Source organism: Acomys russatus, chromosome 20 (assembly GCF_903995435.1).
Source record: "Acomys russatus chromosome 20, mAcoRus1.1, whole genome shotgun sequence".
NCBI lineage: Eukaryota > Metazoa > Chordata > Mammalia > Rodentia > Muridae > Acomys > Acomys russatus.
Genome location: NC_067156.1, coordinates 21,835,528 through 21,856,429, shown reverse-complemented (window position 1 = coordinate 21,856,429; position 20,902 = coordinate 21,835,528). Strand labels below are relative to the sequence as shown.

At 41.0% G+C, this 20,902-nt stretch overlaps 1 protein-coding gene across 1 annotated transcript; it reads left to right on the top strand.

Moving 5' to 3' along the window:
- Positions 1 to 1,102: 1,102 nt before the first annotated feature.
- Positions 1,103 to 13,261, top strand: Stard4 (StAR related lipid transfer domain containing 4). Its single transcript, XM_051163504.1, has 6 exons — positions 1,103 to 1,233; positions 5,625 to 5,739; positions 7,116 to 7,165; positions 10,093 to 10,219; positions 11,067 to 11,181; positions 12,615 to 13,261. Exons 1-6 carry the CDS (start codon positions 1,196 to 1,198, stop codon positions 12,842 to 12,844), a joined length of 675 nt encoding a protein of 224 aa, XP_051019461.1. The 5' UTR covers positions 1,103 to 1,195; the 3' UTR covers positions 12,845 to 13,261.
- Positions 13,262 to 20,902: the final 7,641 nt, after the last annotated feature.

Sequence of the window (20,902 nt, the reverse complement as noted above, 5' to 3'; positions counted from 1 at the left end):
ATGCACCTCACACACAGTGCACAGACATGCATACAGGAAAAAAAAAACATATACATTGAAAAAAAAATCAAACCTTGAAATAAAAACAAATAAATAAAATTGGTGTCTGAAAAGAAAAAATGTAAATTAAAAAAAAAACTATCCTAGGAAGTTGTTCAACGGATTCAATGAGCTAATTAAAAATTTGATGGGGGGATTATTTATTCTTACTGCAGGTCTATCAAAAATAATGACTCTAGTCCTTACTGCTTTCAGTTCTCAAGCTACATATCTTAGTAAACGTAATTTGTAAACAACCTGATCTTCAGAGTTCAGACCTGGAAGAATCACATCAGACTGGTAACTTCACAGCTCCTAGGATAAATGTTTCTCTTGTTCCAGTCGAAGAACCAGAACACTATGGTTGGTAAACAACTCTTCTGTGTTTCAAGGACGGTCTCTGAACTCTGGACTCCCTTATCTGAAGACCAGAAAAACCGTTTGGGTAAAGGTCAATTTACACTGTGGTTGAGCCGGTTAGCTTTACTCTCCAGCACCAGGCTAGACAACAAACAGGAAGTTGGGTCATCCTCAGAGGCTGAGACTGTTCTCACCAGACTTTGCAGCCTGCCTTAGCCTGACTTGGTATCTTCACAAAGGAGACTCTGGGCCCTTCTCCCTTCTCACCATTATTCCGCACTTGTTCATTCTCCCCGCAGCTTTGCACAAACCTTTTACAAGCAATTGGCTACGGGCACACTGCCTCTGACCCAAGCCCACAGGCAAACCCACACGCCTAAGGAACTCCGTCAGTCTCCCGCCGGCCCACACCCACGCGGAATCGGTCCATCCTCAGAGGCCAATCCGCGCCCTTCACGCTGAGACGCCAGCCAATCCCAGCGAACGCACGTTGCTCCGCTACCACTTCACGGTGGTCCCTAGAGGTCCGCGCGGGGCGGGGCTGTGGGCGGGGCCCACCCAAGCCTCTGCCTTCTGATTGGCTGTGGCCGGAAGGTGCCCCTCGCCCATTGGCTGCCGCGGCCGAGCTTGGGCTGGCTAGGAAGCAGCTGGCTGAAAAGTGCGTGGTTGCAGGAGCGCTGAGCTACGTTTTCCGACTCCGCGACCGCGACCGCCTGGCATCCTCCGGTACTGGCTAGTCGGTCGGCCGAGCGGGGCCGAGCGTTTACTGGAGCTGCTCCCCACAGAGGGAAGAGAGATGGCTGACCCTGAGAGTCGGTGGTCAGAGAGTGCCAGGTGAGACCGGAGTGGGACAAGAGCCTCCGCTGCTCAAGGGCCGCGACCCTGGCAGGCCTCAGTTTCCTCACTTGTTAAATGGTAACAGCGGTCGCGCCCCTAGGGTTGTGGGGAAGGTCCCGAGCGCGCGCCCCGCGGAGACTCTGCAAGGGCCGAGATCTGCTCTCACCAGCCGGGCAGGATCCACTAGAGACAGTGCCTCGGTGCTCAGCTGCTTACAAGTCCTTGGTTTAACTCAAGAAAAGTTACTGCCGCGTATTTCCTTCATGTCCGATTAGAGGAGATTATTTGAGGTTTTGGGATTCAGGAGGTAGGAAAGCAGTTAAATAACTACATTGTGGAGGTCAGGTTTTTAAGTCGAGGTCGTGAGAGTCTGCCGATCAGCTTTCAGCGTTTGTTTTTTCAGGACTGACCCGTAAACTCAGATCGAAGAGCTTGATTTGGAATTCTTGTTCCCTGACTTATTTGTCTTGGGGATCTTGAACAGATAATTTTACTCCACCCTTGCAGTATTCTGTTTCTGTAAAGTAATGATCCTGACAGGATGCACTCTTTGGGTTGCCATCAAAATCAAATGAGGCGCCACAATGCCAAAGTACCAAAAAGAGTAGCCCAGTGGTAGGGTATCTCTACTTTCAAAATGATTAAAAAATAATCGAGAGCATTACAGGCTTGTACACTAAATTAGACTCAAAATTAGCGCTGTGGTGTCACCAAGATGTAAGTATTGTGTTACGCATTGTAAAGGGCATTGACGTCGCCAGGCTGGGCGTCCGGCGAGCATTTGAAAGACAGTCATTACACACACCACAGAGGTATGCTCTCATGAAATCATCCCTCCATCCTGAGCAAGGGCCGGTCACAAAAACGGAAAGCTACTGTGCTTGACTTGAGTTAGAAAAGTGAAACTACTGGTTCAAGATAGAGTGGAGATGGGGCATTTGTTAATATTTTCTATGTTAGAATGTATAATTTAATAAGGCCTTAGTTTGCTGTCTTGTTGAAGAAAGTCTGTGGCTCGCTAAATTGGCACGATCCACATAAAAACTGCATTAGTTGAATAATGAAAGGTTAAAAGTTCTGATACCAGAGAATCTTTACTAAGGGTATTAAACTAAAAAAGAACAAAGAGTTAATGGGGATGCGTAAAGTATTTATTTTCTTTGTAAATTTTGTGCATTGGAAGTGCGCGTGTGAGTGTAGGTGCGCCCATAGCAGGGTTCATGTGGATGTCAGGGAACAGCTTGAGGGAGTCATTTTGGAAATCAAACTTAGGTGCTTTTAATCACTGATCGGTTTTGTGGGTCCTAAAACACCTTCTGTTTAAAAGAGAGCCTGTTGCTATTTCATTGTGGTGTATAATTGAGAATTACTGAAATTGTGTTAGTCAAGGCTTTGTTGCTAATCTGTAGCATCAGGAAAATCTTCCCAAGCCCCAAGCGCTCCCATTCAAGAAAATAGGGACATAGAAGACACAAACATAAAGGTGGGCTTCAAAAAATGGCGTAAATGGACAGTAATTCATTCTTGGCCTGAGGACTGACAGGATTATATGACTTTCTGTATGGCGTTGTTAGACTTTGTTTAGTTAGGTGATGCCTTTTATTTTTGTTACGGATGGAGAAATGCTTGATATAAGGTCAGGAGAGGAAAGGGTTGAGTTAGTAAGGAAATTCAGAGTGGTGTTTAAAACGGTCTGCACAGTTGAAGCTAGCAGGAGGGCAAACCGTGCCCTTTGCTTTCAGTTAACCCCAGCGCTTGCTGTTATGCCGAGAGTGCTGAACCCTTGCCAGCTCCAGTACTCTCTTCCTTCGTTCTAGTGTAGGTTTTGAGAGGTGCTCCAACACGTAAGGCAACTTAGACAGCTACCATTGCTTGCCCTGGGCTTCCCTGCAGGAATTCACTGCTGAGCGCAGCACTTCAAGGGTTAAAGGAGAACTTTTGATGTCATAGTTACTTCAGTCTCCCTTCAGCATCCTGAAACAGGCTATTAATCAGAGTTTCTAGAGTCCTAGCTTTGTAATGCTGTGAAGATTTATTTAGGTGATGGAATGAGTCAGGTGTGAGAGCAAACACTGGGTCCTATCTATGCCTGCCGTGTAGACCGGGATGTGTGCTGGTGAACACTTAGCAGTAGACCCCTCGGGAAGCTCTTCGTTCTTATTGTAGTGGGGATTTTTTGTTGTTGTGCAGTTCAAACATGATTGGTGTCAAAAGCAATCGTATTTTATTCCCTGGTTTTCTCCGGACACTAGTCAGAAAGGGCACAACCCTTAAGAGCTATATTTTATGATCCAAAAGATTCTGTAGCTGAGTGGTAGAATAGAAGTGAATAGTTACAGTATGGGCCGTAAGAAAACACTAGAGGGGGAGCTAACCAAGCTTTTAGCGCAGTTTATCAAAAAAGAAAAAAAAAAGTAGAAATTAGGCAGCGCTGCTCAGCTACATAAACAGCGTCAAAAAGGCCTGATGAGCAGACGTGAATGATTACCAAGTCAAATGTCTTAAAGGTCCAGACTCTTATCTTTATAGGTAGCTTGTGTTGCTTACATTTCTGCCCTGGCTTTGTACAAGCTAATGTTTGCTTATGATAATAGTGGCTTTCCATTTCCTTTGATTTCTATCAAAAAGTTTTGAAAAAAAAAAAAATAAGATCTTATCTGCCACCCACAGGAAGCTAGCCGGAGACCTTTGGACTCAAAGACCTCCGCTTAATCACAGTGATGCCACTACTGGATACATTTCTTGTATAAGCCCTCCAAGACTTTGCACTTGTTTGTAGCACAGTCTTGAGTAAGCTCATTGTTCTGGCTGTCAGGTTGGCAGGCTTTTGAGCGGCAATACAGATTCCTGACTGGTAGACTTGGAATGGGCTCATCCACTTTCCGTGGATAGGTGGGATCTGTGCTTACAAATTTTACATCAGTTTTATGGATCTCAAGTTTAAGGTTATTGAGTTTTTCATGTATACTTTCTCATCTTTCTGCTTAGTTTTAGTATTTGAGACTTCTGTACTCTACCTTATGATATTTAAATATTGGCTTCAGCGTTGATTTATTTCTGTAACCTTTTGGTTTTAGATCTCAGCTCCAGTTGGAAGTCAGAATAATTAATGAAGCCTTTCCTGGTTTTGTGTTCAGTGATTTGTTGGTTGTATAATGGGCAGGTTTTCTCCGTTAACGTTTTACAGGAGTAGAAAGAGTAGCGATAATGTAGGAATTATGCTAAGAAATTGGTATCAGCACTAAAAGATGGTAAGAGAATACCAGTTCTTGTGTGGGAAAAAAATTTAACAGTGATATTAAAAGCTTACTGTGCGTTTTTACATAGTGTTCTAGGTGAGTTGATAATAAAAACCTGTATGCCAGCCGGGCGTGGTGGCACAGCACACCTTTAATCCCAGCACTCTGGAGGCAGAGGCAAGCAGATTGCTGTGAGTTTGAGGCCAGCCTTGTCTACAAAGCAAGTCTAGGATAGCCAAGGTTACACAGAGAAACCCTGACTCAAAAAATGCAAAGAAAAAAAAAGAAAAGAAAAGAAAACCCCATGTGCCACATGGTGTTGTGGTGAGTGTTAGTGGAACATCATTAAGTGAGATGGTTAAAGAGCAGAATTGCATCAATAAGGAAATGAGCTTCAGACACAGCTAAGCACAGTGAGGAATGAAGGATGCAGCAGGAACTTGCAGGAGTCTGTGGTAGGGGGAGGAGTTTTAACTGCAGCGGGCCCTGCACAGTGTCAGCTCTCACTGTAGTTTGGAACCCAGTAGTCTAGGCAGAGAAATCCCAAGTCTGAAGATCAAACGGCTTGACAACCTTAGATTGAGGAACAGAAAACCGTAGGAAATAGAACACCAGGCGGTGGGAATGGTGGCGTAAATACAAATCTCTATTAATCATTAAGGATGATTCCCAGCCTTTTGGCTTGAGAATCTGGGTTCAGTTGTCATGTTAATAATACATTGCTAAGAAAATGCTGGGCAAATAGAGATGCTTCTTCAGATAGAAATGCTGAGTAGGCTTCTGCATGTGGACTTCGGAACTGCCTGGGGAGCTGAGACTTAGAGGAATACTTGAGCATTAACAGCCTACAGATGAGAGCCAGCCCCTCCTCCTTCCAGCTCTCTCTCTAGTTTTACAATTTTCTATGAGTGGTTCTAATAGCAAACTCTGATTATTATCCCTGACTATGGGTTACTCATCCCACGCTTTCAGGAATATCCTCTACCCAGCTTCTGTTCTCAGAGTAAAGCTAAACAGAAGCCTGATTAGTTTATTTGTCCTGGGGTCCAGGTGCAGCTGTCTTTCCTAGCTCCCCCAGGAGAATTTATTCTGAAAGATTTGACTTACTCCAATATTTGCTGCTGACACTAATCTTAGTTTCTGTAACAGGAAGATCAAAATGGAAGGCCTGTCTGATGTTGCCTCTTTCTCAACTAAACTTCAGAACACTCTGATCCAGTACCACAGCATTGACGAAGATGAGTGGCGAGTTGCCAAGAAAGGGGTAAATGTGTAATTACTGTTTGGGTATTTAGTGTATGGCCAATGACTTGTCTGATGACTTTTAAAATATCGGAAAGAAATATAGATGAGAAATAACGTGTTGAATGGATGTACAATCATAATTCTGCAAACGGATGGGGTAGGGGTCATCTTAACAAAGGAAAGAACCCATTAGCTCTTTGCTTGTTAGACTTGATAATAGGTTCGTGGCAACTAAAGCAGTGAACAGTTTTCCAAGTCAACAAAGAGTGGGTCATTGTGAATTTAAGGAAGGGTGGTCGTTGAAAGTTTGCACTCATGTCAGATATATGAAGGGCTTATGAGTGACCATGTAACGTGTCCAGTCTGTCATGTGGCTGAGTGTAAGAGCCAAGCTTAGACCCAAGGCCCCTGTCCAGCTCTTAGCTAGTTTTATCTAGAGTCAGTTAATGATTGGGGGATGTTAGAGGCTGGTCTGATACATGTTGATGAAGAGTGTTTATACCTTCCCTAAAGCTTCTTCCTGTTTAACCAGTTAAAAAGCCATCGCACTTGGGCAGGGGAAACAGGAGAGGCATGGCTAAGGTTCCTGTGCTTTCAGAGACAGGGAATCTTGAAAAAGAGGACAGACAGGAGGGGAAGAGAGGAGGGGGAAGGAGGCTGCCATGGCTTAGGTACAGGGAGAAGCACATGGCCGGCATGGATGAAAATTTGGCCCAGACGAACAGTGTTAGCAAGCATTTGGGATTTTGGACGGGAGAGAGCTCAATAGGAATTATGAGAAACAGATGGCATGAGATTGGGTATACCTGCCCCAGTCGGTAATGTAGGTTAGGGGATTAACATCTGTCCTGCCAGGTTAACTAAGGCTATTTTAAAATATAAAAGATGTCTGTGTTTTGATTGGTTGCTAGCAGGTTAGAAAATACTGCTGTAATAATAATTATAGGCCTTATAATAAACATTAGGTCACCCTGGTTAAATAACTACAAAAAATGTAGGAACTAGTTCAAGATAGCACAGTCACAATAATGATAGTTGTTTAATTTTGAAAAGGCACGAACAGCTTCAGAATGAGATACTTAATGTTCCTAGAGTCAGATTGAGTGTATCAGTAACAATAAATAGTTAAGATTGGAATGAAGCAAATAACTAATAGTCACTAATAGAGGATTGTATTGGATTGTAAAGGTTTTGAATCTCTAAGCTACTGAAAACTCTTAAAAGGGGTATAATGGAAGTACAGTGTTATACAGACATCTTTGTGGCATAAGTACCTACTGTCTCTGAAAAATTGCTTAAGTTGTTTTAAGTTAAGCGCTCTAACCTTACAGAATTAGTTTTGTGTGTGAGCATCCACCTGTGTGATTACCACCATGTAATATTTTATTTTTCTAGAAAGATGTAACAGTTTGGAGAAAACCCTCAGAAAAATTTAATGGATATCTGTAAGTAAATTCTCAGTTTTGTAACTCATATGCTATATTACATGATCACTGTAAAATTTAGCCTTCATTTTTAAGGTTTTAAGCTTTCTGAAAAGTAAATTGGTTGTATGAATTCAAAGCCTTAAGGCCAAATACTTTATGGATTGAGTTGGATATAAATAATAGCAGTAGTAGACACATGCAAATTGGATTTCTTAACATGGCATGCATGATCCCTATTCTACATTGGAAAGTATTGTAGTACTCTTTAAAGTTAATAGAGATGAGATATGATAGGTACTGATTTTCATTTAGAAATTTAGACCCAACAAGATAGGCAAGATGTTTACTTCAACTTTGCCAAATACAAATAGCCAAATCACTATGATTTATATAATTCCTGATTATCTCATAGTTCTTCCTGCTATATGTAGTTTATTTTATTCATGTATAATAATATAAATGTATATATTAAAAAAGAAACATAATAAAAAATCATTTTTAAAAAAGTAATTCTTTTGAGACAGGGTGGCTTTGAACTCACAATTGTAGTGAATCTTCCTGCTCATGCAGTGCTTCCTGCTTTGGTTTCCTTTGTGTATGAATTCCTATGCCCAGGCAGCATTCTGTTTAAAAAAAAAAAAAAAACTCACCTGGAAGCTCCTATCGATAAGATAATAATGATTTAAGTATTTGATGTTTTATCATGACATTATTATAAATATTAAAAACTAGGCATCTTGCCAAGTGTGGTGGCACACACCTTTAATCCCAGCACTTGGGAAGCAGAGGCAGGCAGATTGCTGTGAGTTCAAGGCCAGCCTGGTCTACAAAGCGAGTCCAGGACAGCCAGGGCTAACACAGAGAGACTCCGTCTTGAAAAACCAAAACCAAAAGAAAAGGGAAAAAAAAAAAAAACAAAACAAAAAAACTAGGCATCTTGATACTAAATTATGAAAACATCTGTACTTGATAGAATGTTGGTAGCCTTTAAAAATTGTTTTAAAAGATTGCTTAATAGTAAAAGAAAATGCTCATTCTGTAATACAAAATAGAGTTGAAAGCTCAGCACAACCATAGGCTTATTTTGAATATACATTTGTAATAAGATGTCTACCTAAGACAGAATTAATCTCTAAATAGTAGTATCATGAATACCATTTATTCTCCCTCTTGAGTCTTAAAGTTGAGCATGAATTATGCCTGTAGTCAAAAATGTTCAAATCCTTGGGACTCAGCTCTTCTTAAAAACAAAGCTTTTGGCCCCCTTAGTATATGCAAAATGCTCTGAAGTGCCGTGCCAAAGATACGGGTCCAGAAAAAAGAGTGTACACTATTTTTGACATGGACCGCAAGGTTGGAGTTGGGTTGAGCATTGTAAGCAATCTGGGAATTAACCCTTTAGATCAGTAGTTCCCACTGGGATTGGGAAACATAGGAAGTGCCAAAGGAGCGCTGTGCTCAGAGATTTGAGCGGCTTCAGGGAAATGCAGGGCTAATTCATATTCCAGGTCAAAGAAGTGTCACTGCCACTTAAGCGCAGATGAGGAGCTTGTTTAGGGAAGAGGTTGTCCCGATACAGCTAGAGCTTCAGCTTGGGTTGAAGAAACATGCTTCCTAATGGCGCTTCAGCTCTGTACAAAGGCGGCATGCAGGATTGCTTGTTCAACGCCCATCTTCCACCCTTCTTCGCCCTGTCCTCACACGGTTTTCAACTTACTGGAATAATGTTGAGAAATATGGGAGTGATGAATGAGAACGTAAGAAGGGGCTTTACTGGGTTTGCACGTAGCTTCCTGGAGCTCCTCTTGCTGTATACAGATTTGTAATAGTACGCAGCTCCCTAGGGAGAGACCTGCTGCTATTCTCCAATTCATATCCAAAGGCCTTTTAAGCCGTGTGACAATCTGAGGGTGAATGAAATGGTGACTTGTTAGTGTGACTTAGATTCCAGCAAAGCTGAGGACTTAATTGATGTTTTGATCATCTTAGCATGTGCTTTGCCCATCTTCTTTTGGATTATCATTTTCATTGCTTATAAAGGAATTATCGATATATAGCCGCTATCTTAATCATATACCCATTTACATGTATTGTCCATATCTTTTCCAAATCTCTGTCTAAAAAGTTCTTAGAAGCCAGTGGAGCCACGCATGGTGCTGAGACATTACAAGGAGACAGCCTCACAGCCAGCTCCTGGGTCTCCCTGGCTCCTAGCCGTCTTCTCTTCCTTCCATAATGTTCCTTGAGCCTTAGGTGTAGGAGTTGTTTTATAGCTCGTGCTTATGGCTAAACATGAGCTGAACAAGGATAGCTACATGTCAAAGTGGATGGGGAAAAGGCCTGGGAGGGCTGAACCCTGCACAAAGAACTTCAGGCGACTAAGGAATGCTGACAGTGGGCGGAGTAGTCTTCCCCAGGGAACAGCACATCAGGTGTTAGCCAGCACCAAATGGTCAGTCCTGAAAACATACAAACAAGTAACATACAGACTGAGCAGGTTATATTTAGGAATGCGTATGTATATACATACATGCATGTAACAACAATTAGTGAATTTGAAAAACAGAATTGAGGTCTATGTGGGAGGGTTTGGAGGGAGGAAAGGAAAAAGGGAAGAAATGTATTAATGGTTGAGAATAGAGAGTGGGGTGTTAAATGGAAGTTTTAGAATGCCCTGTAGGCTGTGTAGGTCTACAGTACAGTGTGAAGGGGCATCCCTGTGTTTATGATGACGTGTGGCATAGCCTCCAGGTTTCTAACTTGACGGAGGGCAAAGGACATATTTTGAAAAAAATAATTGGTAGAATTGTTTTTTATTTATTGGACAAGTTGTTAGGAATGTTTTTCTTTATAAAACCTTGTTAATTTTTACCCCTATTTTTAGTGCTAGCTCTGCACTGAAAATTTTCATTTGGATATTCTTTGTTTCTGTTTTTGTTTTCCAGATACAAAGCTCAAGGTGTTATGGATGACACTGTCAATAATGTGATAGACTTTATACGCCCGGGGCCCTGGCGCTTGGAATGGGACCAGTTAATGACTTCACTGGATATTTTGGAGCACTTTGAAGAGGTATCTGTGTAGTAACATTACTATAAAGTGTGTGTGTGTGTGTGTGTGTGTGTGTGTGTGTGTGTGTGTCAGAGACACTACATATGTGTGGATATCAACTTTTCTTTTTACATACTTTCATTATATTAATTGTGAATAGTAATCATAGTAAAGATACCACAGGAGAATCCTGTTTTGCCATTTAAAAGTTTGCTTCCCCATATTTTCACTTCTTTATCCACTTATTTTTTTGAGACAGGGTCTCACTGTATAGCTCTCACTGGCCTAAAACTTGCTGTGTAGACTGGGCTAGCTTCAAACTCAGGCATCCACCTTCCCTTACCTCTCAAGTGCTGGGATTAAAATTGAGTTTCCTAGCTTTAATGAGTGTTGATACTGAGGTTGTTTCCCCCACTGCACCTCTACATCTCTACATTTGCTGCTTATGAAAATCTTGTAACATCTTTAATTGTAAATTTTAAGGATCTAAAAATCTCAAAGACAGAAAAACACCACCCTGGTATTTAAGTTTCTAGTTTAAAAGTAGATTTTCCAATTACATTAGATTAAAGTCAAAGACAGAGATAAAAATCTGACCTTAAGCACTAGACAACTGTCTGGCTTATACCCCTCATTCTGTATGTGCAATAGACCCATATAATTGGCCACATTAATTGAATTAGCCATCTCTAATTGAACAGAGATTTAGATCCTGAATATCTGCCTTTATTTTATATCTTGTTGTCATATCCCGAGAAGAGCTTCTCCCTTGGGGAGCATTGTGAGTGTAAGCTCCCACTAGAGGCTGATCTTGGTGTGTGGCTGTGTTTCTAACGGTGACACCAGGCCTGCCTGTGTCTTTCTCCAGAGCTGCTGTGTGATGCGTTACACCACGGCTGGTCAGCTGCTGAATATTATCTCCCCAAGGGAGTTCGTTGATTTCTCCTACACTGTGGGCTATGAAGAAGGACTTCTATCCTGCGGTAATAACCTGAAACTCTCATTCTTTCCTCAAGTCTACTTCAAATACTTAAGGTTTTTATTCTGGGTCTTTCTGTATAAGATGTATTTTGAATCCTCAATTATTGCTAGTCTTTTTTTTTCCTTAAATGTTAAACTCTTAAGTATAAGATTCTTGGAATCATGAAGTGTTTCAGTAGAAAAAAATTTTTTGAGAAAAACTACCATTTAATTGAGAAAGCATATTGTTATTGTTGTTGTTGTTGTTGTTGTTGTTGTTGTTGTTGTTATTATTATTATTATTATTATTATTATTATTATTATTATTATTATTATTATTATCATGCTCATTGCTCTTCTCTCTCCATATTATTACCCTTATCTTTTCCCTGGACTTTCTCTGTATGTCACTTTCTTACATCTATATTTCTCTATTTTGTTTTATGACCCACCAGGGACATCTGTGTGACCTAAGTTTAGAACTATCTCTTGGAGCCTGGTGGGTTCAACAGTGAGCAAACAACTGAAAATGGCTCCTCCTCTCCCAGAATGTATCATTGTTCAACAGTAAGGGGCAGGGTCCCATGAGCCTCTTGTCCTTCAGTTGTTGACAGGACCAGTCTTATGGGGGCCAGTGACAATGACTACAGTTGTGAGTTCAAGACGGCCGTGGTTGTACTGAGCCCAGAGGATGCCATTTGTGCAGCCCTTGACTCTTTCTTCTGCCTCTAACATGCCCCTCGCCCTTAGGCCCTGCTACTGGAATGTTCCCTGGGCTTCCAGGTATAAATGTGTTGTTTAAAGATGAACACTCAAACATCTCTGATCATTTTTTATTCCCAGTTACATAATATCCTCTACTTCACACATAGCAGTAATGGTTAACATGACTGATTCCGAGAAAGGGATCCAATAATTGGTATTTCATGGTAAACACATGCATGGTAGACTAGGTATTTTAAAGAAAAATTTCCTCCTTGAATTGTGTTGTATTTTTCTTTTGCAATTAAAATATTGCCACTGGAATCCTCCTGCTTTTAAAATATGTAGGCAAATTAATACTGAGTTATATGTCATGTACACTTGAGTTGTAATCAACATTTACTTGTTTATTTCATTAGTGAGTACTGAACTTGGGGATTGCTGTGCCTGTGGGACGTAGTTATGGTACCATATACCTTGTTCTTGTCACTTTGAGGCATGGGTGCTATAGCTAAGATTTGCAGTTTCCAAGGAGCTACCAAGATGATATTATGTCATCTATTCTGAAGGGATTAGAATTTTTCCTATTACCTATCTACCAACCCTGTGCCAGAATTCTCTTCGGTAATTATCTTTCTCATTTTGCTGTGCTCAAAACTCCTAGGGATTAGTTTTCATTTAGTATAGAAAAGAAGAAAACTATGAGAGTTATTGCTATTGCTATTAACGATATTATTTTACAACTCTCTTGTAGGGGTGAGTGTTGACTGGAGTGAAACAAGACCAGAATTTGTTCGTGGTTATAACCATCCCTGCGGCTGGTTTTGTATTCCACTTAAAGACAATCCAAACCAGAGTCTTTTGACAGGCTACATTCAGACCGATCTGCGTGGCATGATCCCTCAGTCTGCAGTAGACACAGCCATGGCAAGCACTTTAACCAACTTCTATGGTGACCTGAGGAAAGCTTTACGAAAGGCATGATATGTTCAACTAATAGCGCTCAGGTTTGGTGATTGCTCTCCCCCTAGCTGCATGACCTGTAAACGTCATCAGTTCCTGTCTGCTGTGCAACCTGTAGAAACACTGGAGGTGTTCTGGGTTCCATAGTACACTCTTATTTTATGTTAAAAATAAATAGCTATGTAAATAGGGCGTTTAAAATTTCTTAAACTTTTATTTGCACCCTGTTTGGTTGTGGAAGTGTGTCTAGGAATGGAAAGGATGGAATGCCAAGATTTAGACCTGTCCTTGGTGCAGTCTAGTCACACAAGTGGAACAGTGCCTCCGGAGGAAGTGTTTGGCTGCTTGGAAATTACAAAGTGTGCAAGCTCAATGCTACTCATGTTATTTTGGGGCTTTTTGAACATTTTGTAAAATTTTAATGGTTTGTAATGTAAATGTGTGTGTTGCCTTTGGTATGGTCTGTGAGTCAGGCAATATCTTGGACTAAAGGAAGAAATCCTCCATAGTCTGTAAAGATAAAGTCCTTTGTTTGTTGACTTGTACTATTTTAAGTATTAGAAAGACCACAAGTGACAAGAAAAGCCATAGGCTTTTAACCATGGGCACAATTCAATGCAGTTTAATTTTGATATCTGTGTAACATTTTTCTGCAAACTCTGTAAAAAACGTTCTGTATCGCTCTGTGCATTTATATAAGAGCGGCTGGAAACAAGCAGGTGCGCCCCGCTGGCATCATACTGAGCAGTAGCTGCCGTTACAGGAACCAGCTAGTGGTTCCCCCTCCTCAGCAGCCGAAGGCCACTGCTGAAAAGTCAGATTCAGTGACGGGTCTATATATACTTCAATTTTTAAAATATCACTCAACTTGAAGCTACAGACATTCCCAGTGTTGATGTAACTTCAGTCTGGAACTGTATCAAAAGCGGCATTAGATTCAGCCAGATGCCTAGCTGTCCTGGTATGATTAGATTGAACTATAAGTGGAGTATTTTAAGTGAACATTCCCTTCATGGCTGACATTCCAAATCATTCTTTGACTTTTGAGTATCTCCCTAGTTTAATTCTGAAATGGAGATTGAGGTGACCCAGTGGCCACCCCCATGTTTGCGTTTGTGTGAGCACTCAGCATGAACCTCAGTGTGGAGTGTCTTCTCCTTCTGTGCTGCTGTCATTGCTTTCCACTGCTGGCCTTATATGCTTACTTTTCCTTTTTCTGCACTGTTGGTGGGTGGGTTTGCTTATTTGTTCCGGCTAGCATGGAGTAAAGTGAGCTCTGGAAATAATTACAGGCAGGCAAGCCCCAAACAGGCCTGCAAAGTACATGAGGGTTCGGGTGCAGGAAGGAATGGTTCCAAGGCAGGAAGGCTGGATCTTCATTTACGTTAGTTTGTTTTCCTGGAAGTGTAAAGTTCTTTACATTCATCTTGACAGTCAAAAAGCGTGAGATTGGTTTTTCTCTTTTTAAAAAATGTTTTTTCTTGCAACTGGTGATAAAGACATACATGGAACTAAAGGTGCAAGTGTCAGCATTCCCGTGGATAATTTCATAGCTTGTAGATTGAAATAGTGCTTTCAGATATGCCAAGAAGCAGTTCCCCCAGAATCTTGTGTTTTCTGTTCTTAATCGCTAAGTTCCTTGTCTGAATTTATTGTAGCTTTCGAACTGCTAGATGTGTCATTACTTTTTCCTTCTGCAATAGGGGAAAAAATGCAGAGTCCAGTGAAAATTGTTAATTTTTAGCTGTTAACTATGTTTTCTGCAACTATCTATATTTATTACTGTAGAGCAGAAGATCCCATTACTCTGTCCAGGACGATAAAATACCAACAGCGTGGGGTAAAGACTTTGTAACAAGACTGGATACATTACTGTCAAGGCTCTCAGTGCCTGAGCCAGGGGCCTCTGAGGACACCACACTATGCAGTCTCACCTAGCTAGTGTCTCTTTTGTTCTGATCAACTTAGATCTCCAGTGAGTAGTCAGGTAATTCACTGCTGAGCACCGACCCATAGCAAGTAAAATAGCCTTGATGGAAATGTTTTCACTCCATTTGAATTTCAAGGTAGGTTCAGAAATTATATGTGAATTGCCTGAAACTAAGATTTACTTTTTATAAAGTGGTTTTATCAAGGTAGAGGTCACATAATATAGTTTATCAGTGGTGAGTGTGTGAGTTCTTTAAAACTACAATTGAGGAGTTTTGCAGCCATCTGTCACCCCAAAAGATCCCTGTAGTCTGTATGTACTGTGTATAGTCATCTAACCAGAGTTTAATCCTAGTTGCCAGTATAAGGAAGAAGATGAGAACGATGGCATTAGAACTTGTTAGATTTTGTTTCTGACAGTAGAGAGATGTGTGTGTGTGTGTGTGTGTGTGTGTGTGTGCGCGCGCGCGCGCGCACACACGTGATATATATGAAAATTTAAACTCAGGAACATTTATATGATTTAAGTGTGTTTATCTCAAGTAATGTAATATAAAAATGATGTAAAGTGAGAATGATACTAGCATATAGTTGGGGATGCTGTTTCTGTAGCAGTGCCATCACAGAAAAATAATGCAAGCCATATATGGAACCTAAAGTATCCTAGCAAATGCTGGGGAGATGTCAGTAGTGAAAGAGCACTAGCAACTTTCACAGAAGACCTGACTCGATTCCCAGCTCCTACCGGGAGGCTTACAGCCGTCCTTACCTCCAGTTCTGGAGGATCTGGGACCCTCTGGCCTTTGCAGTCACAATACATGCGCACAGTGCTTATACAGACATGCAAAGAGAATACTAATACACAGAAAGGAAAAAATGCACAGCTGAAATTCATTTTAGCAATGTTTTCCTTGACTCACTATATCCAAAGGATTTCAATATGCAATGGATGTAAAAAGTAATTGTGATACCTTATGTTGTCTATTAATTCTTTGAAGTAGGATGTGTATTTTACTGCTGTAGATGAGCCACATGAGGCCTGCAGCCAGTGTGATGAATTACACAAGCCCACAGTATGTGTTTCATGTACTTGCTGTAAGAGGAAGTGGACAGTTCATGAGTTGCTTTCTTTTATAGCTGAGCACTTTCAGTACTTGCTGGATAAGACATGAGTCCTTTAGAAATAGAAATACTTACTGAGTCCCAATAAATTAAAAATTACTGCCTCAAAATTATTTTCATTAAAAGTAGTGTTTGATAGGACAGTAAAGGACGTGGAAGAGCATAACCTACCACATTGCTGTGTAGTTGAGCATTTCCTACAGCTTATAGCTTGTTAAGGAAGTGTGTGCATTCTAGAAGTACTTGCCATAGTGTTGTGTTTAGTGCCTGAGGCTTTGGAGAAGTGGAGAAAACACTGCAGTCTTTGGCCTTCCTTGAGAAATTCCCTTTGCTGCAGATGGCAGCTTTGTGCGTTTATAAGAGCATAGTAGCATCTTCAGGATCAGATGCTAAATTAAATAAAGGTAACAGAACCAGAGAAGCTAGTGGAAATCTGGATTTGGCGAGGACTCCTTTACAACATGCATGGTCACTGTCCAGCTCCTTCTGCCCTTTTTCTTTTCTTGTGGTGCCGAGGCCTGGTGCATCCTGGGACTGAGCTACACTTCTGGTGCCTAGGTGAGCTCACTGGACGTTTACAAGTATGGGGTGGGGAGATCTGAGCTTCATTCTAGAGTACAGTACTGGACTTGGAGTTTCTTCATCATTTTCTTTCCAGGGATTTTACACACATTGCTATGTATTAAAGTTCATCTCTTACAGTCTGACAAATGATATATTGTATTGAGATCAGTTTTTAGGAAGTTTATCATTTTATCAATCTGTATATGGAATTAAGAGTAAAGAACTATTGATATAAATGAGATGTATATTTTTAAATTACAGTGGAGTATACCTGAATAAAGATTTCTAGATTGTTACTGGTCATTGATCTTGTTTGTGTAGATTACTTTAACCTTAAGTATTGACCAAATGCTTATATATTAAAATTTAGAGAATGGTATTTAACTATTTGAACTATTTAAAAACAAAAAACATAAACCTGGAAAACAAAGTTAATACACGCCAATCTGCCGATGTCTCATATAATATTAGCAACAATAGTGCTAAATCTTTATTTGCAATTTGCAGCATTACATTGCTATAATAACATACCTGAGGAAATTAACTGATAAAGGGAAGAAGCTTGCTTTGGCACACAGGTCTGGGGTTCCAGGCCAGAATTCAGTACCCTTGCTTTGGGCCCCTGGTAAGAGTAGCATACTAGAATAGGAGCATGTGCTGGGGAAAACCAACCAAGCAAAAAAATCTTACCTCCTGATCCAGAAAAAGAAGAGAGGAAAAAAGACCAGAGTCTCATGTTTCCCTTCAGAGTGTTGCCCAGTGACCTGTGCACCTCAGATTAGGCACCACCTCAGAACTACTGCGATCAAGTTGGTTTTATTAAATATTATTTTATTTTTTACATTTACATTTTTATTACACATATATACAATAAAGTACCTACAGCAAGAAGAACCATGAAACAATCAGGAATTATATAAATGTTACATTCTTAGTGTTTTGGCTATTTGTATTTGGCAACCTTGAAGAAAACATCTTTCTTATCTTGGTGAGTCTAAAATTCTGAATGTAAACCAATATCTACCATATCTCATCATTATCACCTTACTGCAACTATCTAGACCTAAAAACATCTTAACTCCTAAACAACTAAGCTTAATTGTAAAACTAAACCATCTGATCTTCAACCCCATCAGAGACTTGAGAAGGAATAAAATTGATTACTTCACCAACCCTACATCTGACAAAGGGCTAATATCCAACATATGTAAAGAACTCAAGAAATTAAACACCACCAAACCAAACTGCCCAATGAAAAAAATGGGGCACAGAACTAAACTGCGGCCAAGTTTTAAGTGCATGGACCTTTGTGGAGGCATTCAGCATCCGAACGAATGCCTCTCTTAAGTCGCTTGGACAAATGGCCGTCTTCCTTTCCTATAGTAACAGCCAGGTCATCAGGCACATATTCAATTAAGCTAAGCTGGTAGGGGTAGTAGAAACCTTAATCTGAAATTGGAAGTAATTACTAAAACATCAGTAGTATAGGTTATAAAAAAAGCAACTAGGGGTGGTGTAGTAGGTTTCCATACCTAAACATCTGGCTACCTGGTTACCTGTCCCCACTCTGACGGCTTTGGGAGGGGATTAGGTCATTCTCATAGTTCATTTACTGTCTCCTGCCCTGCCATGTACGGACAGAAAGAAGGCAGCCTAGACCAGGTGCCACACCTCCATGTACTTTCTTGGACTGGCCATTTCCTCCAGAAGTACTAGAAGTTTGTTCATAATCCACCCAATTTATACTTTGTTGTAGTTGGAGTGGACTTAGACATCTGGATGCAGGTAATCACTCATGTTTTTCTACTGAAGTGTTTAAGAACCGATGTTTCTGCCGTTGTCTTGCGCTTTCTCTTAAGAGCAAGCTGAGCAGCTGTGGGAACTGATTGGAAATCCCTTCAAGTTGAGAATATGGCAAAGACATGACACTTTCTGCGTGTGTCTCTCTCTGTCCCCACTCTTCCCCATTATGAAAGATCTAAAGGAGACTGGGAGCAAGAACCAAGATTTTCAGCCTCTTGGAGAGTGTGTACATGGTGACTTTGGGTGACCAGCCATAGTACTACTCACAGGTTAATGTGAGGTTTCTCACATGATAGCCCCTTAACCTGGTGACGAAAACATTGTCTTGCTGGATTAAGAAACATTGGAACCCCCTCTAAAGACAGATGCTGCAGGGCTGTCATTCCCCTAGGTCATGAGGCAAGGGCTTTCCTCAGGTTAACCACCAGCTGATGTTTTGTGGCATCTGACAGGACTGTTCTTTTGCGTCATCGCCATCCTCCTGTTGCTCTGAGCGGAATGTCCACATTTTATACATAGGATTTTGTAACCAAGAGATGACCCAACATTGCTAAAGTATGCACCACAAATGCATCCCAGGAGAGCGAGAGCATATGCATGCTCCTGTGCTATCAGCTGTGTGGGTGGATGGAGGACCGCAAGGTTTAAAATAAGAATATGGAAGAAACAGGTGTGCCAAAATACATTTCTTTGTTCATTAGTCTTTTTTTCTGGAGCGGTATAATCCTATTTATATTTTGCTTTAGTGAAACTTCAGTATAGGGTAGATGACTTTATTAAGGGAAGTCTAGAGATTGCCAAACACTGATGTTCAAGTGATTTATGAATGCCAGGCTGTCTTGTGTGACGCACTGATTTCCTGAGGGAGTCATTTTCTCCAGTGTTTCCCTCCATTCCCTCATGAGCCTCAACCTTAGGATATGGGTGTTTTCTCAGCAAAGGAAGACTCGGACAAAATGGTGGGGAACACAGGAAACATGTGCATGTAAGGATCGCGGAGAAAGGTCTGCCAATTTGTAAGTAAAACCCAACTGCAGAGAAAAGGGCCATGACTTTTGGAAAGTGTTGTGGTCATTTTCTGCTTTTCTGTATTTTCTTATCTTTATGAGGAAACGTCAGTTTTCAGATGGACCAATACCATGGTATCCTGTAGGTTGCCATTTTAGTGATGAGAATTGTGCCGAACAGTGGGCGGCAGTGTGCTTGCCCCTTCTCGGCCACTGTGAACATATATAGAAGCCAACTTCTTAGGTGTGTTAACTTCCTTTAATGGGGTTGTTGGATGAAATCATTATTAATGTCCCTTTCCAGCTTTATGGACTTCACAATCTTTAGAAAATAAATATCTAGGCATGCAGGTATTTAAAATACTACAGAAAAAAGTACAGTTTTATCTGACAGAATGGGGAAAACCAAGACTCATTCAGCTATGCATTTCAGTGCTAAGTAAAATGCCCATGGCATGCACGCCTTGACTCATGGTTACCATTCAAATCACAGACTGCAAAGTTCTGGTGGGCTCGCAGACGATTTATTATCACATTGTACATGCAGATTCTTTTACAGATTGGACCAGTTGCAAAGTACTGGCTGGCTTTGTTTGGCATGTTCTGACAGTCCAGGTGAGCTGACGCAGTCGCGTTGGCCCTCACTAAAGTCAGTCTCTACCATTAGTCTAGCAGCGTCCACTTTGCTCACACCGCATATTCTGTCTTCAAGCTCTTGGCCAACACCCCTGCTATCTCCGAGTGAGCATCTTTAATCATTGAATTGGATTGTCCAGCCTGCATCCAAGAAGAAGTCAGTGGGCTGTCAAATGTTCTAAATTTTTGGCAGTTGAGAAAGAGCCAATGACTGTCCCGTTCCCTTCACGGAAAATGTGAACTCAGGTCAGTCTACCCACATAGAAAAAAGCACAGTACCTCAGCCGTGAGCACATGGGCATGGTTTTGTTGAATGCTTTGCAAACATGTATTTACATTTATAGCCAAGCCAGGCTTAAAAACACCTAAAAATATTATAATTCTAGTTTTGTATTAAGGAATCAGTAGCACCATTTTGATACATTTAGAAAACAAAATGTTCACAGCTCTGCTTTAGTACTTTTTATTAGAAAGTGAAAAGGCCAACCGTAGCCTTAGCTGTGGACAGTAAGGTATTTTTACTTTTGCCTCCAATTCAGACAAGTCCTTGTGATCCAGACTACTGGAACTCTGGATTTCTTGCGTCTGATGGTATATTACACTCCTCCAGGTTATTGAAGCTATTTATGCCCCATTGATCCAAAAAGCTTTCAGCCACCCATTGATGCAGATTTCATATCTGAGAAACTCGTGACAAGAGCATCTCAGATAATGCCATCGAAGCCTGAAAACCCCTCATAGCATATCCTCCTTTCCCAGCGTCCACCAACTCGTTTTGTGTGTCCTAGCAGGATCTACTTCTTAGTATCTGTTTACCCCTCTCAATTGAGTTGATGGTCTGTCTCTGCCTCTGCTCGTTTAATTCACTGTGGAGTAATGTGGCCATCTGCTGCCCTCACACATGACCGGAAATAAGCAAAGAAGTACAGGCCAGAGCAGGCACACTGTAATCTAATTGTAATGGGCAGTTTTTTTTTTTTTTTTAAAGTGCTTTGAAGATGAATGGCAAAACAGTGCC

Bases quoted from the DNA above. Each gene is read 5' to 3' on its own strand.
- Stard4 (XM_051163504.1), top strand. From the start codon at position 1,196: ATGGCTGACCCTGAGAGTCGGTGGTCAGAGAGTGCCAG. The intron at 5,740-7,115 runs GTAAATGTGTAA...TTATTTTTCTAG, and splicing joins GGCGAGTTGCCAAGAAAGGG to AAAGATGTAACAGTTTGGAG. The intron at 10,220-11,066 runs GTATCTGTGTAG...GTCTTTCTCCAG, and splicing joins TTTTGGAGCACTTTGAAGAG to AGCTGCTGTGTGATGCGTTA.